The sequence below is a fragment of the Plectropomus leopardus genome, chromosome 4 (assembly GCF_026936395.1).
Source record: "Plectropomus leopardus strain MGB_pleo_1.0 chromosome 4, ASM2693639v1, whole genome shotgun sequence".
Lineage (NCBI taxonomy): Eukaryota > Metazoa > Chordata > Actinopteri > Perciformes > Serranidae > Plectropomus > Plectropomus leopardus.
The window spans coordinates 17,416,000-17,441,090 of NC_142179.1; the positions used below are offsets into that span (position 1 = coordinate 17,416,000).

General features: G+C 39.1%; 1 protein-coding gene across 1 annotated transcript; it reads right to left on the reverse strand.

The window, feature by feature from the left end:
* Positions 1-1,729: 1,729 nt before the first annotated feature.
* On the reverse strand, positions 1,730-20,149 carry LOC121944631 (SMAD family member 4). The gene is made up of 10 exons (XM_042488487.2): positions 19,877-20,149; positions 15,497-15,884; positions 13,583-13,757; positions 12,096-12,350; positions 11,738-11,845; positions 11,257-11,307; positions 10,493-10,676; positions 9,713-9,881; positions 8,575-8,713; positions 1,730-8,031 (listed from the first exon to the last, which is right to left on the reverse strand). Exons 2-10 carry the CDS (start codon positions 15,734-15,736, stop codon positions 7,820-7,822), a joined length of 1,533 nt encoding a protein of 510 aa, XP_042344421.2. The 5' UTR covers positions 15,737-15,884; positions 19,877-20,149; the 3' UTR covers positions 1,730-7,819.
* Between the last annotated feature and the right edge of the window lie 4,942 nt (positions 20,150-25,091).

The window sequence follows — 25,091 nt, forward strand, 5'->3', positions numbered from 1 at the left end:
CAAACACACTGAGAGCACAACAGCAAAAAGTTAAAAACAACTTACAACAAAGCTAAAATTAGCAGCGTTCAGTAGACAGAAAAAAGCATTATTTGTTCAAAAGTTCTAAATCCTGTTTTTAATATCAAATGTAAAGGTCCTACCACAAGAAAAAGTCTGTGGCCAAAAAGTACCTTTTTTATTTAATGTAAAATTCTTGGTTCAAGTTTACAGTGAACAAAACACGGTGCAGCACTCACAGTGTTGTGGTCACCAAGTGTCGTTGCTTCGACAACTAAATTCAGTCATATAAAGAAAAAACTCTGGTATGAAGCTTGTAGTTGGGTGAATGATTGTAACAAAAAGAGTATGACTGAACCCTGATGCTCAGATCCATCAGCATTAAGACACGAACATGGTGAAAGATATTTTTAAAATTGTATGAAATATGACAGTTCACTGTGTGCAGTCAGTACCGTAGACTATATAAATAAGATCAGTATATGCTATCTTGAAGTGTGTGGAGTTTAGATTCAAATAATTTACCTCCTGATGGAGCCTCAGACCAGTTGGAGCTGCTGTAATCCCATCAAGCATGTTTGATGTGCGTACCTGTCGTCTAGACAAACTGTGGTCCTGTATCTGGAGCTGGATGAAGGACAGCAGAGCACACTGCATCCATGTCTTCACACCCACACAGGTGTTTTCACTTGTGTTTGATGACACTTCAGCTTAGGTTGCAGGTGGACCTGTGCTGGAATTAGATAAACTTACTGACATTATTTGATAGTAAATAAGTAGATTCACTGCACACAAGAAGGCTGAATTGCTTCTTTTTCTTTAGTGTTCACTTAAAACGTTCAAATGAACATTAAATTAACCGCAGCAATTCAGCCTTCTTGTGTGTAGTAAATCTACTTATTTAACCATCAATTACTTGCATAAAGTTATAAGGACTGACTAATACTTAGACTAACATACAGTTACCATCAGTATCAACTTTTTAATATATTGCTTTAAAATAATTTTATGTTAACAAATTCCTCAGAAGCTGTATTGTATCATAGTTAGCTCTTACATGCATTTCATCCATTTTAAAAATCAAAATCAATCATATATAGATATAAATATATTTAATGTTACAGTTGAAACTGATGGTAACACAGTTGACATAATTAACAGAATTGACCACCTGTAGAAAAAAAACAGCCTAACTTTGAAACTTTTAAAAAACAAAAAAAACATTTTAAAATATAAAAAAAACAGTAGTTTAATCATAACTACAACATTTGAGTGACTCTGAAACACCACTTTGTGGTGTCGTCACATCAACAAATGTCTGCCTTCTTGTTCTGCACTACAGCAACAAAAATGATATGAACCATAGACTGTATATAAATGGAGGACATGACAGCTCCCCACAAGTGAAAGTGAAAACATCTGGATCTCCCTCTGGTGGCTGGCGGCAGTTAAGGTCATAAATCCCGACCCTCAATGTTAGTAGATGGGACATGGGCTAAAGTTAATAACTCAAAGTGAATATCAAATAAATTTTTCCAAGATGTTTTTTGCCATTTTAGGTAGTTATTATCACCCTGATGTTTGATCAAGTGATGGTTTGTCTGATAAGTTTGGGTTTTAAGTAGTTTTATGATGTTATGAAAGAGGATTTGATGCCAACTGCATAAAGAAGCATTTAAATTCTGCTTATTTCATGTTAACCTTGTTGAGAAAATAAACAGGTCACAGCTTAGAGAATATCAGGCCATGTTTAATTAAAGACTCTCACATAAGAAATACAGGTAAAATTTATATCTGCAATCTGTCATAGTAGTCAACATCAACTATTTCAAGCTGTGTCTTTAGGCTCCTATAATAACTGCAAGTAATATAAAAACATCTGTCCACCTTAAAGCACAATTGAATTTAACAGATTATTTCTATAGACAGAATTCAGCATCAACTCTCTCAGTAACTTATAATCATAAAATATCCTGTTTCCTGCCATTTGATCGATTGGATGCATAATTATGTGAATAAATCCTCAAGTTTGACTCTTAATCCCTGATGTAGAACAAAATTTTAATAATTATTTTCAAATTATACTGAGATAATAAAAGATGGGTCACTGGAGAGAGAACAATCTACTGCTTAGATTTGCTTAATTCACTGGATAAAACTAAATGGATAATTTTGTATTATAAAAAAGACCATAAACATCATCTAAACCTTGAAGTAATTAAATTTGTCTTTCCCAATTAATCTGTAATCCACCAGGACAGCTTTGTTTAAAACAAAACAAAAAAAAAAACAACACACTTGGACATGGACACATTCATGGACACATTCATGGACACATTCATGGCTGCGTCCAAAATCACATACTGTGCAGTACATACTCAATGGGGACTATTGTTCAACATAGGTTTATGTATTTAAATAGTAGTATCTTTTTGGATACACTGAAGTTTAAAGGTCATGTGTGTCGGATTTAGTGGCATCTAGTGTTGAAGTTACAGAACTGAAACTTCCCCTGTCTGCCAAGTGTGTTGGGGAATAATGGTGGCAAATGCGAAAAAGGGATATGGTCGTATTGAGAGCCAGAGTTTAGTTGGTCTGGCGGACTCCGCTATTACATACTATTTCTGCCAGTAGATGCCCCTAAATCCCAGAAACTGGATCTTTACTTACAATGTCACTTCCAGTGAGCCTCCTTGCAGGTTGAAGCTGCTTAACAATGGTCATCTGGCCAATCTTAGCTCTACAGGTAATTTAAAAATGATTTTAAAAACAGTCTTGCACCGTGCAAAGTCGCTATCCGACATTGTCTGTTATGAACGCTGTTGTCTACTGCAGTGGTTCTTGTCTCTGATTAAATTTGTATCAATTTGGGATTTTTTGACACAAATTAAGTTAAGAACCACTGGTCTACCACATTGCATTGTGGGATATATTTATGCTGTTGTAGTATTGGGTGTTTGCATACTGTAATATTTCACTGGAAAACAGTATGCACTTCATGTTTTCATTCATTCATTCTGAGCTGTGGGGCTTACCAAAAACTAAACATCTTGTTGGCATGGAATTTTGGACACAGCCAAATTAAATTTGAAAAATGTCTTATTTTCAGAAAGAACATACAGTTGGAAAATAACAAGCATGGACAGATAAGTTATCTATAACAAATGCCTTTGACAACAAAAAGTATCACATGCAGCTTGGGGGCAAAGGAGATGAGGTGTTTAAATCTAATTTCTGTGTGTCAATCTACCTTCAACTGTTCCAACACCTCTGAGAGAGAAAATATGCTTGTACTAAATTTACTAAAGAGAGGCTACACACTAATAACTGATGGAGTTACTGTATCATACAAATTAGGTGTTCGGAGGCCAGTTGCCCTCTTACGGAGCCTGGGTGCTAATAAGTTGAGTTTATATGATCAATCTGGATCATTTCCAACGGTTATTACTATGTAGCTTCCCACTGCCTTTAATGCTGTTTTCATAAACCAGCAACATAGCAGGGATGCACGATACTGGATTTTATTTTTGTTTTATTGCTGATATGTGATTTAATAAACAACTAATTTGGCCATTAACTGATGCCATTATCAATATATCCACCCCCCACATGATTTTAGTAATCATGTCTCTTCTGCAGTGAAATTAACATCATATTATGCATACTTTTATCATGGTGGAAGATGGAGACATAAAATGCAATGTTTTTCAGTGTACTGAATGTTCATTTACTGTGCAAAATAAGAAAAACACTTCAACATATGGTTGATGTTTTGTACGTGTTCAATTTGTCAATAAAAATAATATATTGGTTTGTGACATTGGCAGAAATCAGCATATAGGATAATTCCAGTATTTCATATTTGAAGTCATTATCTGCCAACACCTAGCCAATATTATCGTGCATCCCTAGGAGACATCACACCAGTGTTCATCAGTTGCTGGTTTCTACTCTCCTCCAATAGTCCAGTTTCCCAGTGTATTGTAGGGCAAGTAAAGTAATCTGTTTTAAAGGGGGCAGTGGGATAAATGGGCCTATTTGCCATTAAAATTCATGCAAACACTGACATGCATTTCAGAAACAAAGTTATTTACATGGATTAGAAAAGAGAAAAAAAAACCTGCAAGTCAAAAACAAAAGACTGAAACTCAGAACAGCCAAAAGTAACCCTAGATTTGTGTAAATGCCTAAATAGTGAAAGGGCAAAAACAGATTCTGAAAAGATGTCTTAGTGTTACATATGTTTTCAATCCAAATGCATCACGAAATTGCCTCTTCACAATCCTACACAAAATATATAAACTATTCACTCCCTTATTCATATTGCAGGACAACCACCTCACAATAAGGATTATTGAATTAAAAACAAGAAAAAAAGTAAAGTGCTAAAAATATTATACAAATCAATTAATAAAAGTAACAAAAATAAAACCAAGAAAATATTTCAATATTGCTGGGAAACTGTCTTAAATTCTCAAATCTTTGTCTGTAAACTACACACAAGAGACCTGGATAAAGTAGCAAATAAAAGGGCTGCAAATTAGGAGATATTTAAGTACAATGATTCTCATTGTGTGGAGGGTCTGCATGGAGATAAAAATAATTACAAATAATTATAGTCACCTTTAAATCTCAATTAAAGAAACTTCCAAATTGACATATATTTGTGGTAAAGTCCAGCAGCTGACATGGACCATCACACTCGACTTACAGTATGTGTCTGAGCAATTAGTACTTTGGTGTGCCAAAATATTGATAAACCCTGTCCATTTACTGTGATACAATCTCAGACATCTAAGACCAACTGTCTGCCTCTTCTCTGCTGTCTTACTTCAATCTTACTGAACCAAAAGCATCACAGTCGTTTCATTTTTTGCTCTCGACATGACAGGGAGAAATAGCGAGGAGTTCGCAGAAGGCGTATGAGATTCATCCTTTGTGGCAGCATAAAAGAGGGCTTTTTCAAAAACATTACCTGAAAAAGGCGGAAAGTGACCAATGATGAATGATCACTTAAATGAGCATCAGCACTTTGAGTGAAGAAATTATATAGTCACAGTAAGTCAGTAAAAACAGGTATTTGTATCATGAACAGGCAATTCAACTCTGTCTGTCATGATGACAGAGAAAGACCTTAACGTCTGGTCTGAAACCTCAACCATGGGCTCTTCCTTTGCTCAAAAATCCTTTTTATCAAAGGGACAGTTTACCCAATTATCAAAAATACATATTTTATCTCCTGCCGATAGTGCTATTTATCAGTCTAGATTGTTTTGGTGTGAGTATTGGAGATATCGGCCGTCGAGATGTCTGCCTTCTAATATAACTGAACTAGATGGCTCTCTGCTTTTCAAATTTATTTGAAACAGCAATGTCTCTTTCCAGAAATCACGACCTGGTTACTCAATAAAAAATCCACAGACCTTGTTGTGAGCAGTTTCCCGTATCAACTATTTTCTTTCTACCGGACTACTCCCGTCAACCGTAACATGGCTCAGCAAAAAGCATGCAGCTACTGCTAGCTCCCCTAACACCACTGAGCCAAGGCTAGTTCAATGCGACTGGGACACACTCTTTCACCCGACGGGAGCTTGGCACAGACGCAATGTTCCTGGAGCTGCAATGTTGGAGGGTTACAGCAGATGAAGCTGGAAATGAGGGGATATTGCCTGCTCAGTTGCTCTTTGGGTGCACTATAGAGTGGTGAAGTAATGAGTCCTAAAACACGGAAGTCCGTTAGCCTTTTAGCACTTCCGGTTCCCTTATCTTAAAGTCTATGGGTTTTTTGAATGGGTTTCCGGTAAAATGCCCTAAATAAGGTCTGTGGTTACGACAGGCTAAAGATATTTAGACGTGGGGTGCCCGGTGGCTCAGTTAGTGGATCGGGTGTCCCATGTATAGAGGCTGTGTCCTCACCACAGCGGCCGCGGGTTCGAATCCGGCTCTGGCCCTTTGATGCATGTCATCCCTTCTCTCTCTCCCCCTTTCATGCTACATCTGTCCTATCAAATAAAGGCATTCAAAAAGCCCCCCCAAATATCGAGTCGCACTCGAACTTGTAGATTTATCGGTTTATGATACTTTTCAACTGTGTTTTAATGTGTTTTTACAGTGTTTTTAGTGGTGATGTTTAAGTTGTGCGACCACTTTGTAGTTCGTGTATAGCCTAACAATAACTTTTCTCTTCCGGTTATTTAATTTACTTTTAAAAACACACAGAAGTGGTGTTCATCTGTGAAGATTATTGTGGTGAACAAAACATGTAAGTCTCATAAACTTCGTCGTCAAAGAGCTTATTTTTGGCCATAACCGAAAATCCCATTCAAAAATCCCATAAGGTTTTTGATAAAGGAACCAGTGCGATGCTAACCTTGTACTCACACAGATGGTGGCTGATGTACATTAAAACATTTCCCTATAGAAAGCATTTGTTTATGGTCTTCTATTACGGACTATGTTGTACTATGAAAGTGTGCGGGTTACTGAGCCTTTCGGCAACTGAAGATCAGATGTCACTGTGCACATGTTCTACCCCATTGACATAATCTAACATCATGACCTCTCCTCTCTTGAACCTCCTTGCACTGAGCTAGCCAAGGAGGATACCATAAATGTTTCCATCTTTCTCTGTCACGAGCATAAGCCTCTGGTCCATGAGTAGATGCAAGCTTCCGTCTGCGTGGTGACATGGTTGGCAGACGTAGTTTGGTGGAAAGAAAATAGTTCCTACATGAAACTGCTCACAACAAGGTCTGTGGATTAGCGAATAACCGGGTTATGATTTCTGGAAAGAGACATTGCTGTTGAGATTTTCAAATGTACTTCTCTTGGTGCTTTGAGCTCCACAAGCAGAGTGCCTTCTAGTTCTGATATCTCCAACACTCTGTAACTCACACCAAAACAATCTAGACTGACAAACAGCACTACAGATAAGAGGAAAAATATGTTGGGTTTTTTTGGGGGGGGGACCATCCCTTTAATTGAGAGGGAGGGGAAAAAAGATTTGTCATTGGACACCAACCAGGATCACAGTCACTTTCTGAAGGTCCAAACCCATAATTTGACAATACCTGACCTAGAAGAGTCCACAGACTTGACCTTGTTTCAGTTCAGTGGTGTAGAGTCAGCTTTAGGCATGGTGCATTCATTCTCTCTGATATTAGTGAGCGGTTGTAAATGTCTTGTATGACCTGATCCAGGCTGGGTGGTCCTCAGCCCTGCGTAGTATCTGAGAAGCAGTGTGATGTCGAGGGGTGATCCTCTGAGCGCTGCTGCTTCTCTATTCAGCCTGACAGCTGACTCAACTGTAACAGAAACTGACATAATAGAAAACCAGCAGTACTCTGGTGCCAAGACACTGGATATAGCTCATCCCACAGCTGCACAGCACCCAGATGCTCTTTGAGTGTTCAATAAATCTAATGTCTGTCAGTAGTTGGTGGTTGCAGACTCTGAGCAGTCACTGTGCATTCCAGTTTTTTGGGATGTGCAGGTCAACTATGTGCACGTTGTGGTGCTTTTTAACTGTAGTTATCTTTGACCTCTTTTCTTGTCCTACAGTTCATCATTCCAGTCATTGAATATCAAAGCCATCTATCAAAAATATAGATAAATATATCTTTAATATATGGCTTTGGTTGATTTTTGTGTCACTTTCACTTAAAAAAGCAAAAGTAGGGGCCACAGTGCACAAAGGTGCCTCAAACACCTAAAGGTATTTTTTCATGTGGGACAGCTTCAGTGCTTCACTGGCGTCTCCAACCAAAACAGTTCAATGAGGAAGACTTTCTGCTGCCACTGTATGTCGCAGTTGCAGATCTCAGTCCAGAGGTTGTGGGTCTGCTATAGGCATAGTGTGCAGGACCTCATCCAGTAACTGTAGAGCTCTGTGCAGGTGGATCTCGATCCAGCAGGGGGTCTCCTTGATGCTCTGGCGGGGGTAGTCAGGCCCCCACCCTTTAACAAAACTCATTCTGAGAATACACAGCCGCCGGAGGTCGTCTACTCCAATACCAGCTGCCGCTGACAAACCTGAGAGGACAGTAGGGGAGAGAGTCGCTATCAGGTCAGTGTGATGCTGCATACATTGCATTGATAAACAATTAATACTTAATACTTATTAATTAATTAATTATTAATATAACTTTAAGGAATATTCAAGTGAATTTTATTAACCCAAGATTAATACAACCAATTATGGGGTTCGCTAGGACAAGGGCGAGTCAAATTCAAGGACTTTCAAGTCCTTTAAAGCACTCATTTTTATTTTCAAGGATGAAAATGTTTTTTCTCCAGAACCATCTGTTGCAAGAAAATTCGAAAAATTTGTAAATGGAGCATATTATAAGAATATTTCTGAAACAGTAACTGGAATCAATATTATATTGTACTGCTGAAATATCAAATTTGTGTTACCTGAGCATATTGATTTGGTTTTTCTATTTGAATGCAAATAAGGCTAAACATCTGTCTGCGCATCAATCTGTTCAGTTCATGTGCAAGTTCTTCCCACTGAAGAACTCACTTCCCACTGTCTTGTCTAGTGAATGTGCATCTGTATTTGCAGTTTCTTACTTATAGCTGGAGCAATCCCCCCAACTGATCCAGGTCCAGGTATATTTCCGGCCACAGCGGCTGCCTGAGCTGCAGCTGCTGCTTGAGCCGTAGCAGCCTGCTGTTGCATCTGTCTGTGGCACTGACGGAGGTCAAACACCTGGCAGGAGAGCAGAGACTTCAAAATGTAAATACAACCACAAGCAGCCAATCAGGGAGAGCTGCAGCAGGAGTGGAGCTGTGAGAGGATTTACAAAAATGAGTGGAAAAGATCTGTGGCAGCATAGGGAGCATCTTAAAGAAGTATTTCACCAATGTAAAGAGACTACTCACATAAAACTAAGCTGTCTCTGCAGTAGATATATGCAATACTTTTGATATTGGTGACCAGAGAGAACTGAGAAAAAGGACGCTTTTGCTCAAGAGGTAAAAAATCTACAACTACCAGAATGCATTGCGCCTCCCCAAACCAATAAATGCTCCCGCTGGTGGGTGATAAAATGTGGGCTGGTCAGTGTGAAACAATGGCAGCTGGCGATGTCGTATTACAATTAATCTGTAAACTTAAACATGTTTCTGAAAACATCTGAGGCAAGAAATAGGCAACACTGTAACAGAATCTTGGTTTATATTTGATCAGTGCTGCCTACTTTTACCGTTTGATGTCCAGTCCAGTGTCCAGTTCAGTAACATAATCTTGATTTATATATGAAGAGCACTGCCTAGTTTTACCATCTGGTCCAATTTCGGTCAAAGTTTCAGAGAGAGGGGCAGGTCTGTCTCTTGATCCACTTTGACAGTTTTTGTGCTTGAGGCGGTGGCATGGGTGGAGGGTAATACGAAAATACAGTTACAGTTACGAGTACAGGTTATAGTTTGAGTTACGTTGTGGGGGAGGAGGGATATCTGGGCACTGGTTAGATGGGGGGAAGTTCACCACAGTTTATCTACATGTACTACCCACATTGTTTTGAGACAAAGCTGGTTAAAACTCTGTGAAATATCCCTTTAAGTGACATACAGACATCTACTGTATAGAACCTATGAGCCTGAGGAGATGTCTGCACTCTGCAGTTTCCAAAGAGGAAAAACAACATTTTATGAAACGTCTATTTTAATTGATGTCCTCTTTTTACAGCCCAGTGACCCATGTGCTTACCTTAATGTAAGCGCTGGGGTAGATTTTGTGAACTGCGTCTCCAGGGGCTCGGCCCGCCTCTCGGTCCAGGTAGTAACTCTGAACGAACACTGCGTGGTCACTGAGGCATCGCACCCACACGTCTCCCTCACCCTTACACTCCAGCTGGACCCCTTTCCCAATGTGAAGCCTGAGAGAGAGGAAAGAGGACAGCAGGTGAACAAAGGAAACAGGAAAGAATGTGAGTCAGTATGTCAAACTTGAATGTTTCTCACATCCTGTGCATGTCAAATAAGTAGAACAACAAATACAGACAATTTGGGGGCTGCGTCACAAAATATTGTTCAGATATTGTATTGTTCAGTGTACTGTTAATATAAACAGGAAGGAATAAAAGAAACCAAATGTACAGGTGAGGTTGTCTGATTCTTATCTGTTATCTTGGATCAACTGAGTTTTCAACTTAAATGTTGATGGTACTAATATTATGGAAAGGCTCTCATGTCCCAAATGTGTAGATACAAAGTAGGTACTTTGACCAAAACAGACTGATATGGAAATGTAATTTCACTGAATTTATCTATATCTGCATAAATGGACATCTCAAGATACCACCAATGTCAAAGATGTCGCATGTTATCTGTTGTTAATATAGAAGCTTGTTTCTTGTTGAAATGCCAAAAAACAGAATAGCCCTGTGATTCTTTTTCTACTTTAAAAGCTGTGTTATTTCAGCAGGTACATTTGCAGTGGGGCTGTAACTGTGTTGCTCTAAATAGTAAGTGTCACGGGGTCACCCACCTTGCTCTCTCAATAGCCTCAGTGCGATGTACGTTGCTGAGCTGGCCCAAGCAGAACCGGTCTCCTCCTGAGGGGTCGACATAGCCGTCGACTGTAACAATGGGACAAGAAGAGGGCACTTTAAATGTCTCCCCGACTTGAACGTCCATCTCAAAATAGGCGATGGAGCACCAGTAGTCAGGAGCTGAAACAGAGGGAAGATGATGTCAATGGCTGTAAGCCACGAATGGAAAACGCTCTTTGTCTGGGTAATAATAAACTTTTGTGACTTGATTTTTCAAGTTATAGATATAAAACCATATAAAAACCAAGAAATGTTTTACATTTATGAAAGTATAATGCCTAAATGTTTGATATTTTATGACTAAAACCATTTATTGACAATATAGTTGAATCAACTCATTTAATTCAAATAAGTGCAATGATTAAATATAATTAAAGCTAAAAAGATTGCAGTACACATGCTTCAACATAAAGTTAACTTTCAAATTCAAAAGCTGGCAAAGAGGCAACCAAACTGAACATATTAACTCAGCTGTATATCTCATCTAGTCTAAAAATTCTGGAGGCCGTTGAAAGGGTCCTGCACTGTCTTTAGCAGGGATGAATGATAGCAAAATACGTCAGTACTCTGAATAATCTGTGTGGATAAATATGAGCAAAGAAAGATGTGCAGTTTGTTAAATCTATTAACAGATTTTCTTCTACACCAGGCCAGACAATTCTGTCCAGGGTTGATGTGCTTGAGGATCGTGTATTCTCACCTGGATGATTGGATATAGGAGGCTGAAAGGCGAGCTCGTTATGCACCGGCCCTGAGAGAGACAGAGGGAGCAGCGATTACACACTTTGCGAAAAAATGAAATCTGAGTATGCAATTTTTTTTCGAATTAATTTACTTCTTTCGCACTTGACACATTACCCCTACTATCAAAATTATCAGGTCACATGACGTAAGATATCACATGACAACACAACAAGGAAATTTACCTCTAAACATATCACAGCACACTTATGCACGATCGCAATGTCGTGATGAAGGCCACTGTGCTGAAATGCATCAGCGTTTTTTCCTACTTTCCTACTCTCTCCTACTTTTTTTTTCTCTCTCAAAAACAAGAGTGCCTGTGACTGCTCCAAAAGACCACTTCACCATGTCTAGGTAAGCTGGTTCTTTTTGGCTACATTTTTTATGCAGTTTTGTCACTGGGTTGACGTGGAGCTGTAGTGACAGTGTGCACTTACAGTAGTGCGTCGGATGTGGCATAGGAGGGTGGTGCTGTAGATGACCGTTGGTGTGGTGGGGTATGTTTGGGGTGAAGCTGCTGTTCCTGGACCAGGTTGAGCTGGCACCTGAGGAGAAAAAGAGATGTCAAAGACGATAGATTGTATGAACTCACAAGTCTACTCATTTTCAAAGCAACAATTTACAAAACAGAAGCAGAGCATCCTTAAACATGTCCAAAATCATTCTCTTTCTGAAAACAAACCTTTAAATGAGACAAAGTCTTTAACTGTCAATTACAGACACATATTGTCTGTCTTAACATACACAGACACAAGGGCAAACATATAGGCGTATTTTATTATAACTGTATCTTACTGCCTGATCCAGCAGCAATGGTGGGGAAGGATGATGTTGAAGCAGAGGTGGAGGCCTCAGCAGGTGGGAGCAGGTTTGGGGTTGCAAATGATTCAGAGGGGGCCGGGCGGGCAGCAGATGGGGGGTGCTGGATGGTCTGGATGGAGTGTCCTCCCTCGATGGATGGAAGACTCTGTGGTCCATCGAAATCATACTCATCCTTCACCATCAGCGCAGAACTGGGTCCAGAACTGGTCAGCGTCAGTCCTGATAAATCTGTGGAAAGAGAAAAAAGAATAAAAAGGTAGAAAACATTAGGGGCATTGCCAGTTGCTTATCTGCATTACTAAAAATATTTCTTGTGAGACTGTGAGTTAGAGAGTGTAACTAAAGTAACTTTCATCTATAACACAGGGAATAACATCATAGGCACATGCCACTTAGACTTTAAGTAAAGTTACATTAGTTGTACAACTTATTTACCCCTTTTCCACCAAAATTAATGCATGTACGCAGGTTTTCTTAACATGGGAAAACCCTCTAAAACAGGTCATAGAGTGCTTTCCCATTGCCAATATACCAGAGCTTTGTAACTTAAACGGCTCAGACAAGTATGCCTTTGTGTGTTTGTGTGGTTGTTTTTTATTTCACTGGTGTCAGACATTTGACGTCTTAGGCAGGCCACAAAACAGTTTAGTAAACGGCAGAAAGTAGCATGGAGGTCAGTGAAAATGTTAGACTGGTTACTTATTTTTGTAAAATCTGCTTCTTTTTCGGTTTGCTTCGAACTCGGTATCGACTAATTGAATAGATGTCCGCATGCTGCATGTACGCTATTTTCTGGTGGCCTGTCATTGCATTGCAGAGGGGCTAAAATTAGGGCATCCACCCAGGTGTTGTATTTCCATCGCTACCGATGAAAACCGATCAGAGCTGGAGTCAGTAAATACCTGTGTCTACTGCAAAGTTATTTGTCCAGCGCATGAATTCTGATAGTACCCTTTCCCATTAAATACAAAAGTTGGACTTTAGATAGTGTTGGTGGGATGTTGTACAGCGGGAGAGGAGCTTAAGTTTTAATTTTGCACATTTTGGCCTTTTTACTACAAACTGTGTTGCTGAAAATTGCTTAAAAAAGTTTTTACATCAATTTACTCCAACAAGGAAGCTTTTGGTGTCCATCTACTTCAGTGATTTGTAACAAACAGAGAACTGAAACTTTCACACTGAATTTCTTAGGTTCTGAAGACCGTGAAAGCCCTGTGCACAGCTGTGCTTTTCTCCTGGTTGCCAGGTTGTGCAGGGTAACAATGAATCAAAGAAAACGAAGCTCCAACAGTTTACATTAAAAAACAAAAAAAGGAGCAAACTACTTAATCAGAGTGAATCTGATGAAGCGACATGTGAAACTCCTTTTGTTTTTAATGTAAACTGTTGATAAATAAGTTCTATTAAACCCCATATCCATTTATAAAAACACTAAGTGGAAACCTCCCCTCATGACTCACCTATGCCAGGAGACACCACTCTCTCATAGTGATAAGGGTTAACACACACATTGTCACACTTGAGGTCGAAGGCAAACTGGCAGTATTTGACGTGCTTTAGTTCATTCTTATGCAGGTCAGGCCATCGCCACAGGCGGGCATAGATTACATGAGGGAACCCTTTACGTCCAGCCACCTGGGAACATCAGGAACACAGAGAAAGAATACAGGAACACAGAGTTAATTCATTTTTGAGACTCACTGTCCTCACAGCTGACGTCAAATGTGGTGTTAAGTCACGTTTTGGAATACAGCATTTTTTCCACTGTTGTAGTGAACAGCATGTTCTGGCTCGCTAATCACACACTGGTCAAAATATTTCAAACAATGATTTCAGCAACAACATATTGCTTAATTTCTTTTTGCTTAGTGATTTTCCAGAATGCAATCATGTCAAGTTTTGTGCTAAATGAATGACCATTTCATTTTCTGATCACAGCGCTGCCATGTTTGTACTGGCGGGTTTCTCATCTCACATGTTGGATGTTATTAGATCTGGAACACTACGCTGATAGCCAGGAAAATATTTTTTAATTGTCATTTTGCAACCAAAAAGGCAGAATGTTTAGTAATTCCAGCTTTTCAACTGTGGGGAGTTGATGCTTTTTTTTGCCGTACAGGATAGGAATATCTTTAGGTTGTTTGACTGTTTGATAAATCAAACAAGGTGTTTGCAGACACTTAAATTTAATGCTTTTAAAGACCTTTCCAAGATCATTTTTAGCCAATTTTAAGATTTTTAGACAAATAATCCTTTTCTTAAATAGTATCTATGTGATCCTTTGCAGGTTTTATGTGAGAATATGGTTATTAGAGTGAGTTTACTTAATCTATATTTTGACAACAGATATGTGCAAATTTAAAGGTAAATCATGAGATTCTGTGGTAGGTCAGAAATCTGGACTTTCATGCAGAAGAGCTTGACTCATTTTGACAAAAATAAATTACTCAATGGAAAAATGAAATTAGAGCAAATGTTTGGGGCAATAAGGACCTCACAAATTAAAATGTAAGACTATTCAATTAATTTTACAGCCTAGTATTTATGAAATTCAATTCAATACATTTTAGACTTTTTACGAACCCGCAAACACCCTGTCAAACGATATGAAAATGTCTCTGCAGGCTCTGGAAAATCACACAGCCGAAACCGCTTGTGTTGATCACGTCTGTATGGGTCAAGTTATTCACTGTAAGCATATTATTAGAACTATTTTTTTCTTATTTCTCATTCAACTTAACACCTAAATGAAATTTCTATATTTATAACTATATAAAGTGGCCTCACGAAATGGACAGTTTTGCTATTTACTGAATTCTACTTAATGTTTTGAAATACAACACAGCTGTTTCATTACATGTGCATTATGTGACTGAGCCTTCCCCGAGCACATTGGCATTTTGTCTCCATGGCTACCAGCCATAAGCTTCGAGGACTACAAGTATTTTTATTGAGAGAAAATGATTTTCTTTTTTCCTGTCATGATTTGAATATGGATGCAAACACCAGCCTATGGTAGCCAGCTCATGGGAGTAATGTAAACAAAACAGAAATACATTGTAAGCTGCCTATTTGACTAGTATGGGTGAATTATATAAAAAGGCATTTGTATAGAAATTATTCTGTCCCAAGCTTTTAAATCCATAAAAGCAGCTGCAATCACAGTAATTAATATTTTCAACATTTTTCTTTTTCAAAAAATGCAACTTAATTGAATCTGATGCCTGGAAAGTGTAACGTTAAAAATGAACAGATGTATTACTTGCCTGAGCTTGTCAAAAGTAATCAGCACTACTGTGTAGAGTATAAATCATATTCAAATTTATATACCTGTGTATATAAACTGAATGATCAAGCTATCAGTATCATCCTACCTGCAGCCGTCCATCGAGTGTCCTCTGTATGGTCACACACTTGCTGGGATGGGCCCCATTGGTGGTGATAGCTGTGATGAGAGAATCAAGCTCGTCTTTTTTCTCCTTCAGCTTTTTCACCAGGCTCTCTATGGCCCGCTTGGCAAATGTCTCACTCTCACCACCCTGTCTGTGACACATCAGGCTGTGCACAATGCTCAGGCAGGCGTCATTGCTGGTGGGTGTGTTGGTGATGGACATCTTGATTTATCTCAGGCTGCACTTTCTGAGAATATTATGGCCTTGATCAGGAAGCCGGAGCACAGAGGATCTTCACAGTAAGTCAGCTGTGGTTAAGGCAGATGTGGGACCACAAACCTCTCAGCATCAGGAGGAAAAGAGACAAGATCTGAAAAAACAAAAGAGATGTTCGTTTAGGCCTGTAGTTCCCCTCCTGGGATTCCCATCCCCACTAGCTGTCGGCAAAGCTTCATAGGGCCTTCTTGATTTGAGGGGCTATATATATATATATATGTGTGTGTGTGTGTGTGTGTGTGTGTGTAAAGAAAACTAAACAAAATTACACAATAGGCCTGTATCTCAGAACTTATTTTATTTTTGTAAAGAGCACTAAACAAAAATTGTTATTTAAACTCTAATCTTAATAAAGGGCGCAATGAAGATCTGAACTCAAGCTAAACCTATTCACAGTGCCTTCACTCTTTGCTGAACCAACTTGTCCTGTGATAAAAAAGTACGCAGCTAAAACAACCTCAGTGCTAATAAAACAATGGCCATGTGCCACGGAGAAGAAAACACAAAAGACCCAATCGGATTGGTATCAGGCCTGATCAATGAATTTTTTTTAACTGATCGGGATCGTTTATTCTGAGCATGCGCCCCGCCTGACCCCTCATTTACATTTGCAGTCACAAAGCTGCTGCAAAAGGAGAGCACGGTTAGCAACAGATATTTTGGTTTTACTGTAATGTTGCTACTCCAATAAATAAAAACTGATTTTTTAAATTTTTGTCGTTAATTTTTAGCGAACTAGTTTAATTATAAAGCTGCAATAAGTGAAACTGTGACCCTTTTATTTGTTGTGACTGGGAATGTTTAAGTTCAGCTATATTACTACTTTTAAGTGGAATTGAGATTATATTACTCATTTAGTGTTCTGTACTTTTATTACAATGCTACAGTAAGTGGTTCGAGAGGGATTTCTAAACATATTTTATTTTGTTATCTTATTTATCTAATTTAAATTCGATAAGATACCATATAAAAACATTTGTAGTTTTTTCAATTTGTTATTTTTTTAAAAGATAAAATGAAAACCCTTCGGAACTGTTTGGATTCTGACAATTGTTCTTGTATTGCATTGCAGGGCTATTAAAATGTCAAGCATTAGCACTGGATTGATTTTAATAACTTGAAGTTAAGTTATGAAGTTAAGTAAAGAACGTGAAGTGTGCATTGTGCAGCTGTATTATCTGGGTAAATGCAAGCAGCAGATTGGGGCTTGGTTTCAGCAGATACTCATTATGAAATAACCTGGATAGCCAACTTGATCAGGATTGATCAAGTTGGAATTGTACAAAAAGTCCCTTAAAATATCAGGAAAACTCTTCTCTAATGAGATATTTACAGGAAATAATCTGCTCAACATTTATCCTAATTGCTCATTTTATACAAACCTATTACAGGTAGTGCGTTCATTACTTGGGTTAAATGTGCAGTTTTTATCAGCTGTTCTGTTTTCGTTATGCATTAAACCTTTGATACCTGTGCAAATTGGCCCAACAAGCAACTTAACAAGAAATTAGCCCAAAAAAATCTGAAAATATGCACACACACAAAAAAGTAATTTCAAAGAAGCAAAAACAAAAAAGAAATAGATATATTTATTTTTTAAGAATGTAATTACGAGAATTATGTATATAGTTTCCTAAACATTTTTGTTGCCCTTTTTTCTTTGATAGTATTTGTTGTACAATAGTAAATTCCGACTAGTGCATTAGTATAAACAAAGGGCTCTGGTTCCGACCAAGCAATTTGATTGGGGCATTCCATGAGGTCTATAAAATACAACAACACTGGGACTTTTAACTCTTCATGTATCACTCCGCTTCAAAGCTGTCGCTTAGGCCTACATTGACGGTCGGTAGTTACCTAACGTAACTGTAGACTGCAGTGTAGCAGACTGCTCTGTGCTGTTGGAGCTGTCACACTGTCTTTATTAATTGTCCAGTTAGGTGAACTCACTTGACTATATTGGTGAAACAAGCCGCTGTGAGGGCTTTCCTGTGGACGTGTCGAGTCGTTGCCTGTGCTGTTGTTTTTAGCTTAGCCGCCTCAGTATAGCTAGCTAGCTAACGCCCGCATAGTGCTTCAAGACTGTGCACAACTACGCTACGAAGATGTGGCGCGGAGACAAGGACCCCTTTAAACCTGGTACAGGGATGTTTGACAGACGTTTTCCCGGCAGAGACTCTCAGGTTGACCTGTCCTCTCCCTTCACTGGCGACGGGAGCCAGAGTTTCCTCAGCTGGGTGAGGCGGCTGGAGGCGGCTGGAGGCGGCGGGGACTGCAGTAATAAGCCGGTAAGGATTCTTCCCGCTCGCCTCGGCAACTCAAGAGAGACACACAACCTATTTCACTCCAAACTACTATGTTACGGAGCTTCCCTGCGCATAATACGCAGACCTAACAAACACAATGTAGCAAGCTAGTTTGCAGTAAAAAGTTTTGTTGCTAAGCAGCAGCTGTCACTTCCGGCAGTTGCGAAACTATTTGTCGGCGGAGCCAAAAATACCCCCAAAATATCCTGAGATGAACAAACAAATCATAATCTATTGTCGTGTATTACCCTAAACTGATAAATGGCGCGTATTGAACTGTTGTATAAAAGCAATTTCACACTCCAGCTGTGGCTTCCTGCCTACGACCGAATCACAGCCGTGAAGATATACAGTACAACAGCACTCTTTCCCGTGACATTACTTAAATAATAACCCCCAGCTAACTTTCGGATCGTTTTTCTTCTCACATTTGACTATTTTTGCAGTTTAAATTACATTTCTTGCCAGGTTGCTGATTATTTTTCCCTGTGTTTTTGAGAGAAATCAAACCAATTTTCTCGGGTCTCAGAGGTTTAAATGTTTTTAAAAAGGTGTTTGAAGGCAGCACAAGAAAACGCATGTCAACTCAGGTGTTAAAGGGTTAAACATGATGTGAAACATCCATAAAATATGTAATTTAGTCATAATGGTAATGAGAGAAAATGGATCCCTTAAGGAAAAGGGTTGGGTACCACTGGTCAGGGAGGCTGTGGTGTGAATAACGGGTTCTTTTGATATTCTGTTCACCTCAATAAATTGAAATATTACGCCGAATATTAAACAAAAACTGAACATTACAATGTACATGACAGATTGCATGGGGTTGGGTATAAGGTGACATGAAATACTGTATACCTCTGTTTTTTTCTCTTTTGGGTAGAGTCTGTCAGTTACTATCATGCTGCTGTTTTACTGTAATGTTGAGTAAATCCGGAGGATAGAGTAGCTTTCTAGAGAATAGCGATACACACACAATTCTTCTGTGTTGAGTCTGGAGACATGCACCGGAAACTTCAACGTCTTAACTAAAGTTGTTAGCTGTATAATGAAAACAATAGCTCGCCGACACGTCAATATCAAGACGAAGCAGCAATTTGTTTATTTGCGTTTGACCTTAGGAAAGCACAGAGCTGCTTATTTTAGGTAAAAATAATGTTAAAGTAGTTGTGCTTGTTTGCCTCATCTTAGCTTGCTAGCGGCGCCACTCTGGCTGCAGTTACTCCGGGAAAGTTACTGCACGCGGACAAAACTAACAGGAAGTAAACACTTGCCGCCTTCTAAATAATGGTACAACCTTTTAAAAGCAAAATGATAAACTCTTTAAAGCGCACAATAAAATCGACTGTAGAAACATATTCAATTTTGACTGTGTAATAAAGCATGACATTTTGAACTGTGCAAGAATTGCCTGCAACTATGGATATTTTTAATTTGTCGTTCGTCACTGCTAACGTGCGATTTTATTTTGAAGAGCCTCACCGGAACAACTTCACGGCTGATTGGCTGGCGACCTGACACAGAAAACATCAGCTAGCACCGATGATTGTTGATAGCAAACGAGCTAACGTAGCATTCTACTATAAGATTAGCAGGCGTGTTTGTTTACGATAACAATGACATAACAACAACAATAGTCTGTTGGCAGCTTAGTTTGATAGGAAGCGACAAAATACTTAAATGCGACTGTGTTAAACAATGGCTGGTATGTGGCCGCAGAGTAGTTTATAATTGCAAACGAATCAAAGCTATGTAAACAGCTAGCGTTAGCACTTTACGCTACCTGGAGTTAGCTGGTGTGTCAGCTAGCAGGAGAACCCTGCCTCTGTCCGAAGTTACCGTGCAGACGGAACAACGGTGCAGATCCTATCCGCCTCCTGGATTGTCCTCATAGATTTTACAAGCTGCCTATAAAGACATGGTGGAAAATATTTCTTGTTCGCCAGCTGTAGCGTTGCATCCTTAAAACTGGAGCGCGGATCAAGCCAAATCTCAGATTTCGTGTCAAGTCTCGACCCACTTCACGCACTTCTCACACCATTTCCTTCAACGGTGCTTTGCGCATGCGTGACATGAGACAGGAGTTTGTCAAGTGTTCAGATATTTAAATACAGCCTCTACTGTCACAGCTATTAAATGCTATTAAACAGCTATTAAAACTTCAATTAACGGCCCGGACTATTACTTGCTTAAGTCACTGAACTCAACAGGCTTATATCTGGGACAGGCTGAATATATGGGACGGGTTTTTCATTCCTTTTAATTCCAAAGATGAGAAACACATTTATTTAACCCTTTGAAACCTGGGCTAATTAGCTTTTACAAAAAACAAAAAATCATGGGAAGAAGGTAAGGAGCAATAAAAGAAGAGATGACGCAGAAGTTAGCAAGAAATCTGTGGAAAGTACAAAAGATTACTTGAATAATGAAAAAAAGGGAGATTATGTTAAAAAAAAACAACAACAACAACCCACAAAGCCAGAAATGACCTAAAATGCTTAAAATTATCATAATTCTGTAAAATTATTTTAAATATATATTTATGAATATAGTTCAGAAGACATTTTCCCTTCGCTTTTTAAAAAATAGTCTTCTGCATCCACTAGTCTCTTTTTTTCGTCTCTCTTGTTTACTATGCCGGTAATATTGTCCTCTTTCTTGCTAATGGAGTCAGTAAAATTAACTGAATGACTAAAATGTAGAGGATCTTACCAAGCTAACATGTGTAGTATGTCCGTACCGCCAAAAGTTTAAACATATATACATATTGTGTGCGCGGTCTAAGCAGCTAACTCCGCTTTCTCTCTCACAGAAACAGAGGGCACTCCTCACAGCAGATAAGGAAAATCTTCCCCCCAAAAAACCCTTTAACGGGATAAAAATGGTAGAGACCCCAGGAAGAGCAATTCAATTCAATTTTATTCAGTTCTTTTCAATTTATTTATAAAGCCCATTATTACAATTCACAATTTGTCTCAGAGGGCGTTACAGCATACGACATCCCTCTGTCCTTAGACCCTCACAGCAACTGAGGAGGGATCCCTCTTCCAGGACAGACAGATGTGTAATAGATGTTGTTTGTATTTTACCACCAATTTTTAAAGAAAATATGCAGGGTTTGCTTGTCACATGCTCTGTGGTGTGTTTCCATATATTTCACACAAAAAAATCACAAATAAAAAAATAAAAGTAATCAAATTATCTATGCATGGCCACATTAACATCCATATACTGTGTGTATCGGTCGACAAGCATATTATTAATAGTCTGCAGACACAGCCAGTATACTGATAATGTCAAAGATTTTTATGAAAATACTATGCAGTTATTGTAGAACAAAAAAATTCTAAAAGAAGTAGCAGTGGGGGGAAATGTAAACAAATCTACACACAGAAATGTTTACATAGAATAAAATGACTAGACAGGTTTATTTTAGCTGCTGCACTACAGCTGCTCATTTCAGTTTATTTTCTCCTCTGCGGTTAACGAGGTCCTAATTAGTGAAGTGAAATCAGCTGCTGTGATGTTTAGTTAGAATGAAAAGTAGACGTTGTTTATCCTCGATTTGCCACTTTCATTATACCCTCTCTACATTAATGAGAATATAAAAGCATCCGCTCTCTCTCCCAAATGCACACACTTTAAATGCCCCACTGGTTACCAATTTGTCCCAATTACAGATGTGAATATTACCAGCTGACAAGCCGTGCAATGATGATTAATTATCAGCTTCTGTAGCTAATGTACTTGGCATGCTCCCATAATTTGACTTTAATTGTCTATCATCTCTCTTTCTATTTGTTTCCCTTTCTTATCTCTGCCGAGGCAATACAGGTTTTTTTTTCAGTTTTCTGTGTCTTGTTTTCCCTCTCACTTGTCCTGTAGCAATTCCCTTGCTTGCTGCTAATGTGACTGAGAGAGCAGCACAAAGAGATGAGATAAGATAGAGGCAGAATTGACAATATTGACAAATCACATGGGGGAAAGGGGGCTGCAGAGGAGGAATGAGAATTTATCTTTGTAAGATTTTTTTGCATAAACATATGGGTGAAGGGCATTAAGGGACACTGTAGCCCACCATCAACTTGTAGTGTCACAATACTGACCAGCAGAGAGCAGTAAGCATCAAGTTATAAACTGTGTTTTGGCGTCCTCTTGCAGGTCTAGTGGGGAAAAAGAAAATCCAGAGGGTGTGATATTTTGTCGAAGTAAATCAACTCTTGACAAAATGTAACATGTATTGAATGAGTGAGAGAAAATGTAGAGAGGAAGAAAAGCAAACACAAGAAACATTGATTTATTCCCTATAGTGTTTCGTTTTGATTTGAATGCCTGTTCTTTTACTGGCACAGACCCAGGCTATACAACATCTGTGCCCAGGGGCCCATTGTTGGATAATTCACCCCTGAATGCAGGACTTTTACTGGTAAGTAGTATTTTTACAGTTTAGTATAAGTACTTTTACTTAAATAAAGAGTTAGAAAACTCCTCAACTACTGGCCCTCACCTAGCCTTTATGGCACACTAATGTTATTTGGTGTTTTACAATGTTTTCCTGGCAAATAATACTCAGTTGTTGCACTTTAATGTCATACTCAGTTAACGTTTGAGGTTGTTTTAAATCCATGTGAAACTGGAATGAATGGCTGTACTTTCTGGTAATGGCCCTACAAATTGAATTTTACCCATTTCAGCTTCCAGCGTGCTCAAAGAATGAGAGTCATAGGAGGCTGCTTCAATAATTTATTTGAGCTTGAACTGATCATGAAGCGAAGTGCGTCTGTTGTCCTCATGACTGCCTTTCATTCTGCATTAGACGCAGTGGATGTGATCCTACAGATGTTTGTCTGGCAGTAACTGTGACTATTTATCAGCACCATCTGAATATCACATGAAAAACAGGGAATTACACTTTAAATGTGGTATTTGTCTCATTTCTCACATGGCTGACAGAAAATTACCGAGTAAATGTCTGTCGTTACCAGGTAATACTGACTCAAGTTTCTCACAGCACAAACTGAGATGCTGCGTTTGTTTGAAACTGATTTTCTTTGGGTCCCCACAGTGATGATGCAGAAGTTGATCGGACCATTATTTATCACTTTGACAACCATCCCTTAGAGGCAAGACACATGACTGCTCTGTGTCTGTGTGTGTCTGTGTGTATGTATTAATGAGTGTGTGGGCCGTACATTGTACATCCATCAACAGAGGCACAAACGTAAACACAAACGGACAAGCAGGAGAGGTGCTTAAGGGATGTGATGTGACTGTTTTCCTGTCAGTCTCAGCAGAGTCTGACAGGGAGACAGTCGCAGGATGAAGTGACAGCAGCTTTGAAACTTAACACACCAGGTCACTCGCTTTTAACCTCTTCGCAGCTTCTTCTTCTCCACATTTTTCTATTTCCTTTAAATTTTCAACGCTTCTTCTTCCTCCATTTGTTTCCTCCTTTTTGCTTAATTTTTCATCTGTTTTCCCCTTCTGTCCCCGCATCTCAAGTGGAAATACTGAGATATGGTGTATTTTTGTCCCTTCGGTACTGTTGCATTATTTTGTTTTGTTTCACCTTTATTTAACCAGGTTGGTCGCACTGAGATTCAGAATCTCATTTCCTAGAGAGACCTGGCCAAGACAGTCAGCAGTGAGAACACAAAGTTGCAGACAGACATAACAGGGAACAAAAATAATTCACAAGCACTAAAATTAGCATTAAAGGAGAACTATCTATGAGTCAAAAGAAAACACTCTGGGAGTCAGTTGTACAACCAGGCAGGCTAAAAACATCGACATCCTATAGAATCTGCTTCTAAGTCTTGGCATTGCCTATCTAGGTTTCTCTTCTTGCACAGCACATATGCAGTTTAGGCTTTGTACACACATACCAAGCTGTGGTGTAGTGGTACTAGATGAGGTGGGTGTACTACTTGGTAAATGGGTAGGTTACAGAGGAAGAAGGGACTTTACCATGTTGGGCTGTTGGCGAGGTGTTTCCCGCACCGTTGGCCCTTGACAACTCTCGTTGGCTTTTTTTCCGCTGATTCAGCATGTTGAATTGGCGACGGCGTCCGTGGAGCCCGTTGGTGAATAAAATCACTCCAACTGGCTGTTCAGCCTAGTGCTCGAGAACAGAAACAGATGTGAAAATGTAAACAAAGGGCTAAAGTCCAGAGGAAGATAGGTCGAAACAAACTTGTTATATGAGGTAAGATTATTTTTCTTAAGCCATTGAGCCCGTAACAGATACTTTTCCTGGTGGTTTGTGTTGTTGTGCACTGGCACAAAGTAGATTTGCTTTTTTCTTTTAACATTGGGTTGTGTTGCTTATTTGCTAACTGCCTAACTAGCATCATGGCGGTCTTCCGGTTTAAAGTATTGATTGACTATTACAGATGACCGCTGTCTGCTGGTATGGAAGGGTATCTCTTCTCACGGAGATGCAGAACATATGTGCTTGTTAGCTGTTGGCAACGTGAGGCGACACAGCAGTGGGCTTTTGTCGCTGCTAGTTCTTGGATGTTGGTTTGGTGTGTCTGTGGCTTTTAACTGACCCGTTTTACAATAAAACCTCTGCAAAAGGCATGTTTTCTTGATGCATTGCCACAACATTTTGTACAAATAATCATGGTTCCCAGATGATGAATTCTACTCACTACAATGTAGCTCCATTATCAGGTCAAAATTTAACTTTGACCAAATCTTTGGTTTATAAGCAAATACCTGCAAACCAATGGTGTTCCCATCATCCTTGGCTGTAGGTGGTATTGAGTGCTGATGCACTTTTTTTTTTACAGCAGACATTTTGTCTTGTCATAGAGGGAAACGCACAGGTAAAATCAATAACTTAAACAATGGCTCAGCTCAGTTAAGTGTGCCATCAAGCTGCTCCAGGGAGTCAGCACGAACAATCACAGGACCTCACTGTGGAATACAACTATCATAACTGTGAATCGATACACCTGTGCCTTTACTACTATCACGTGAAAAAAAAAAGAGAA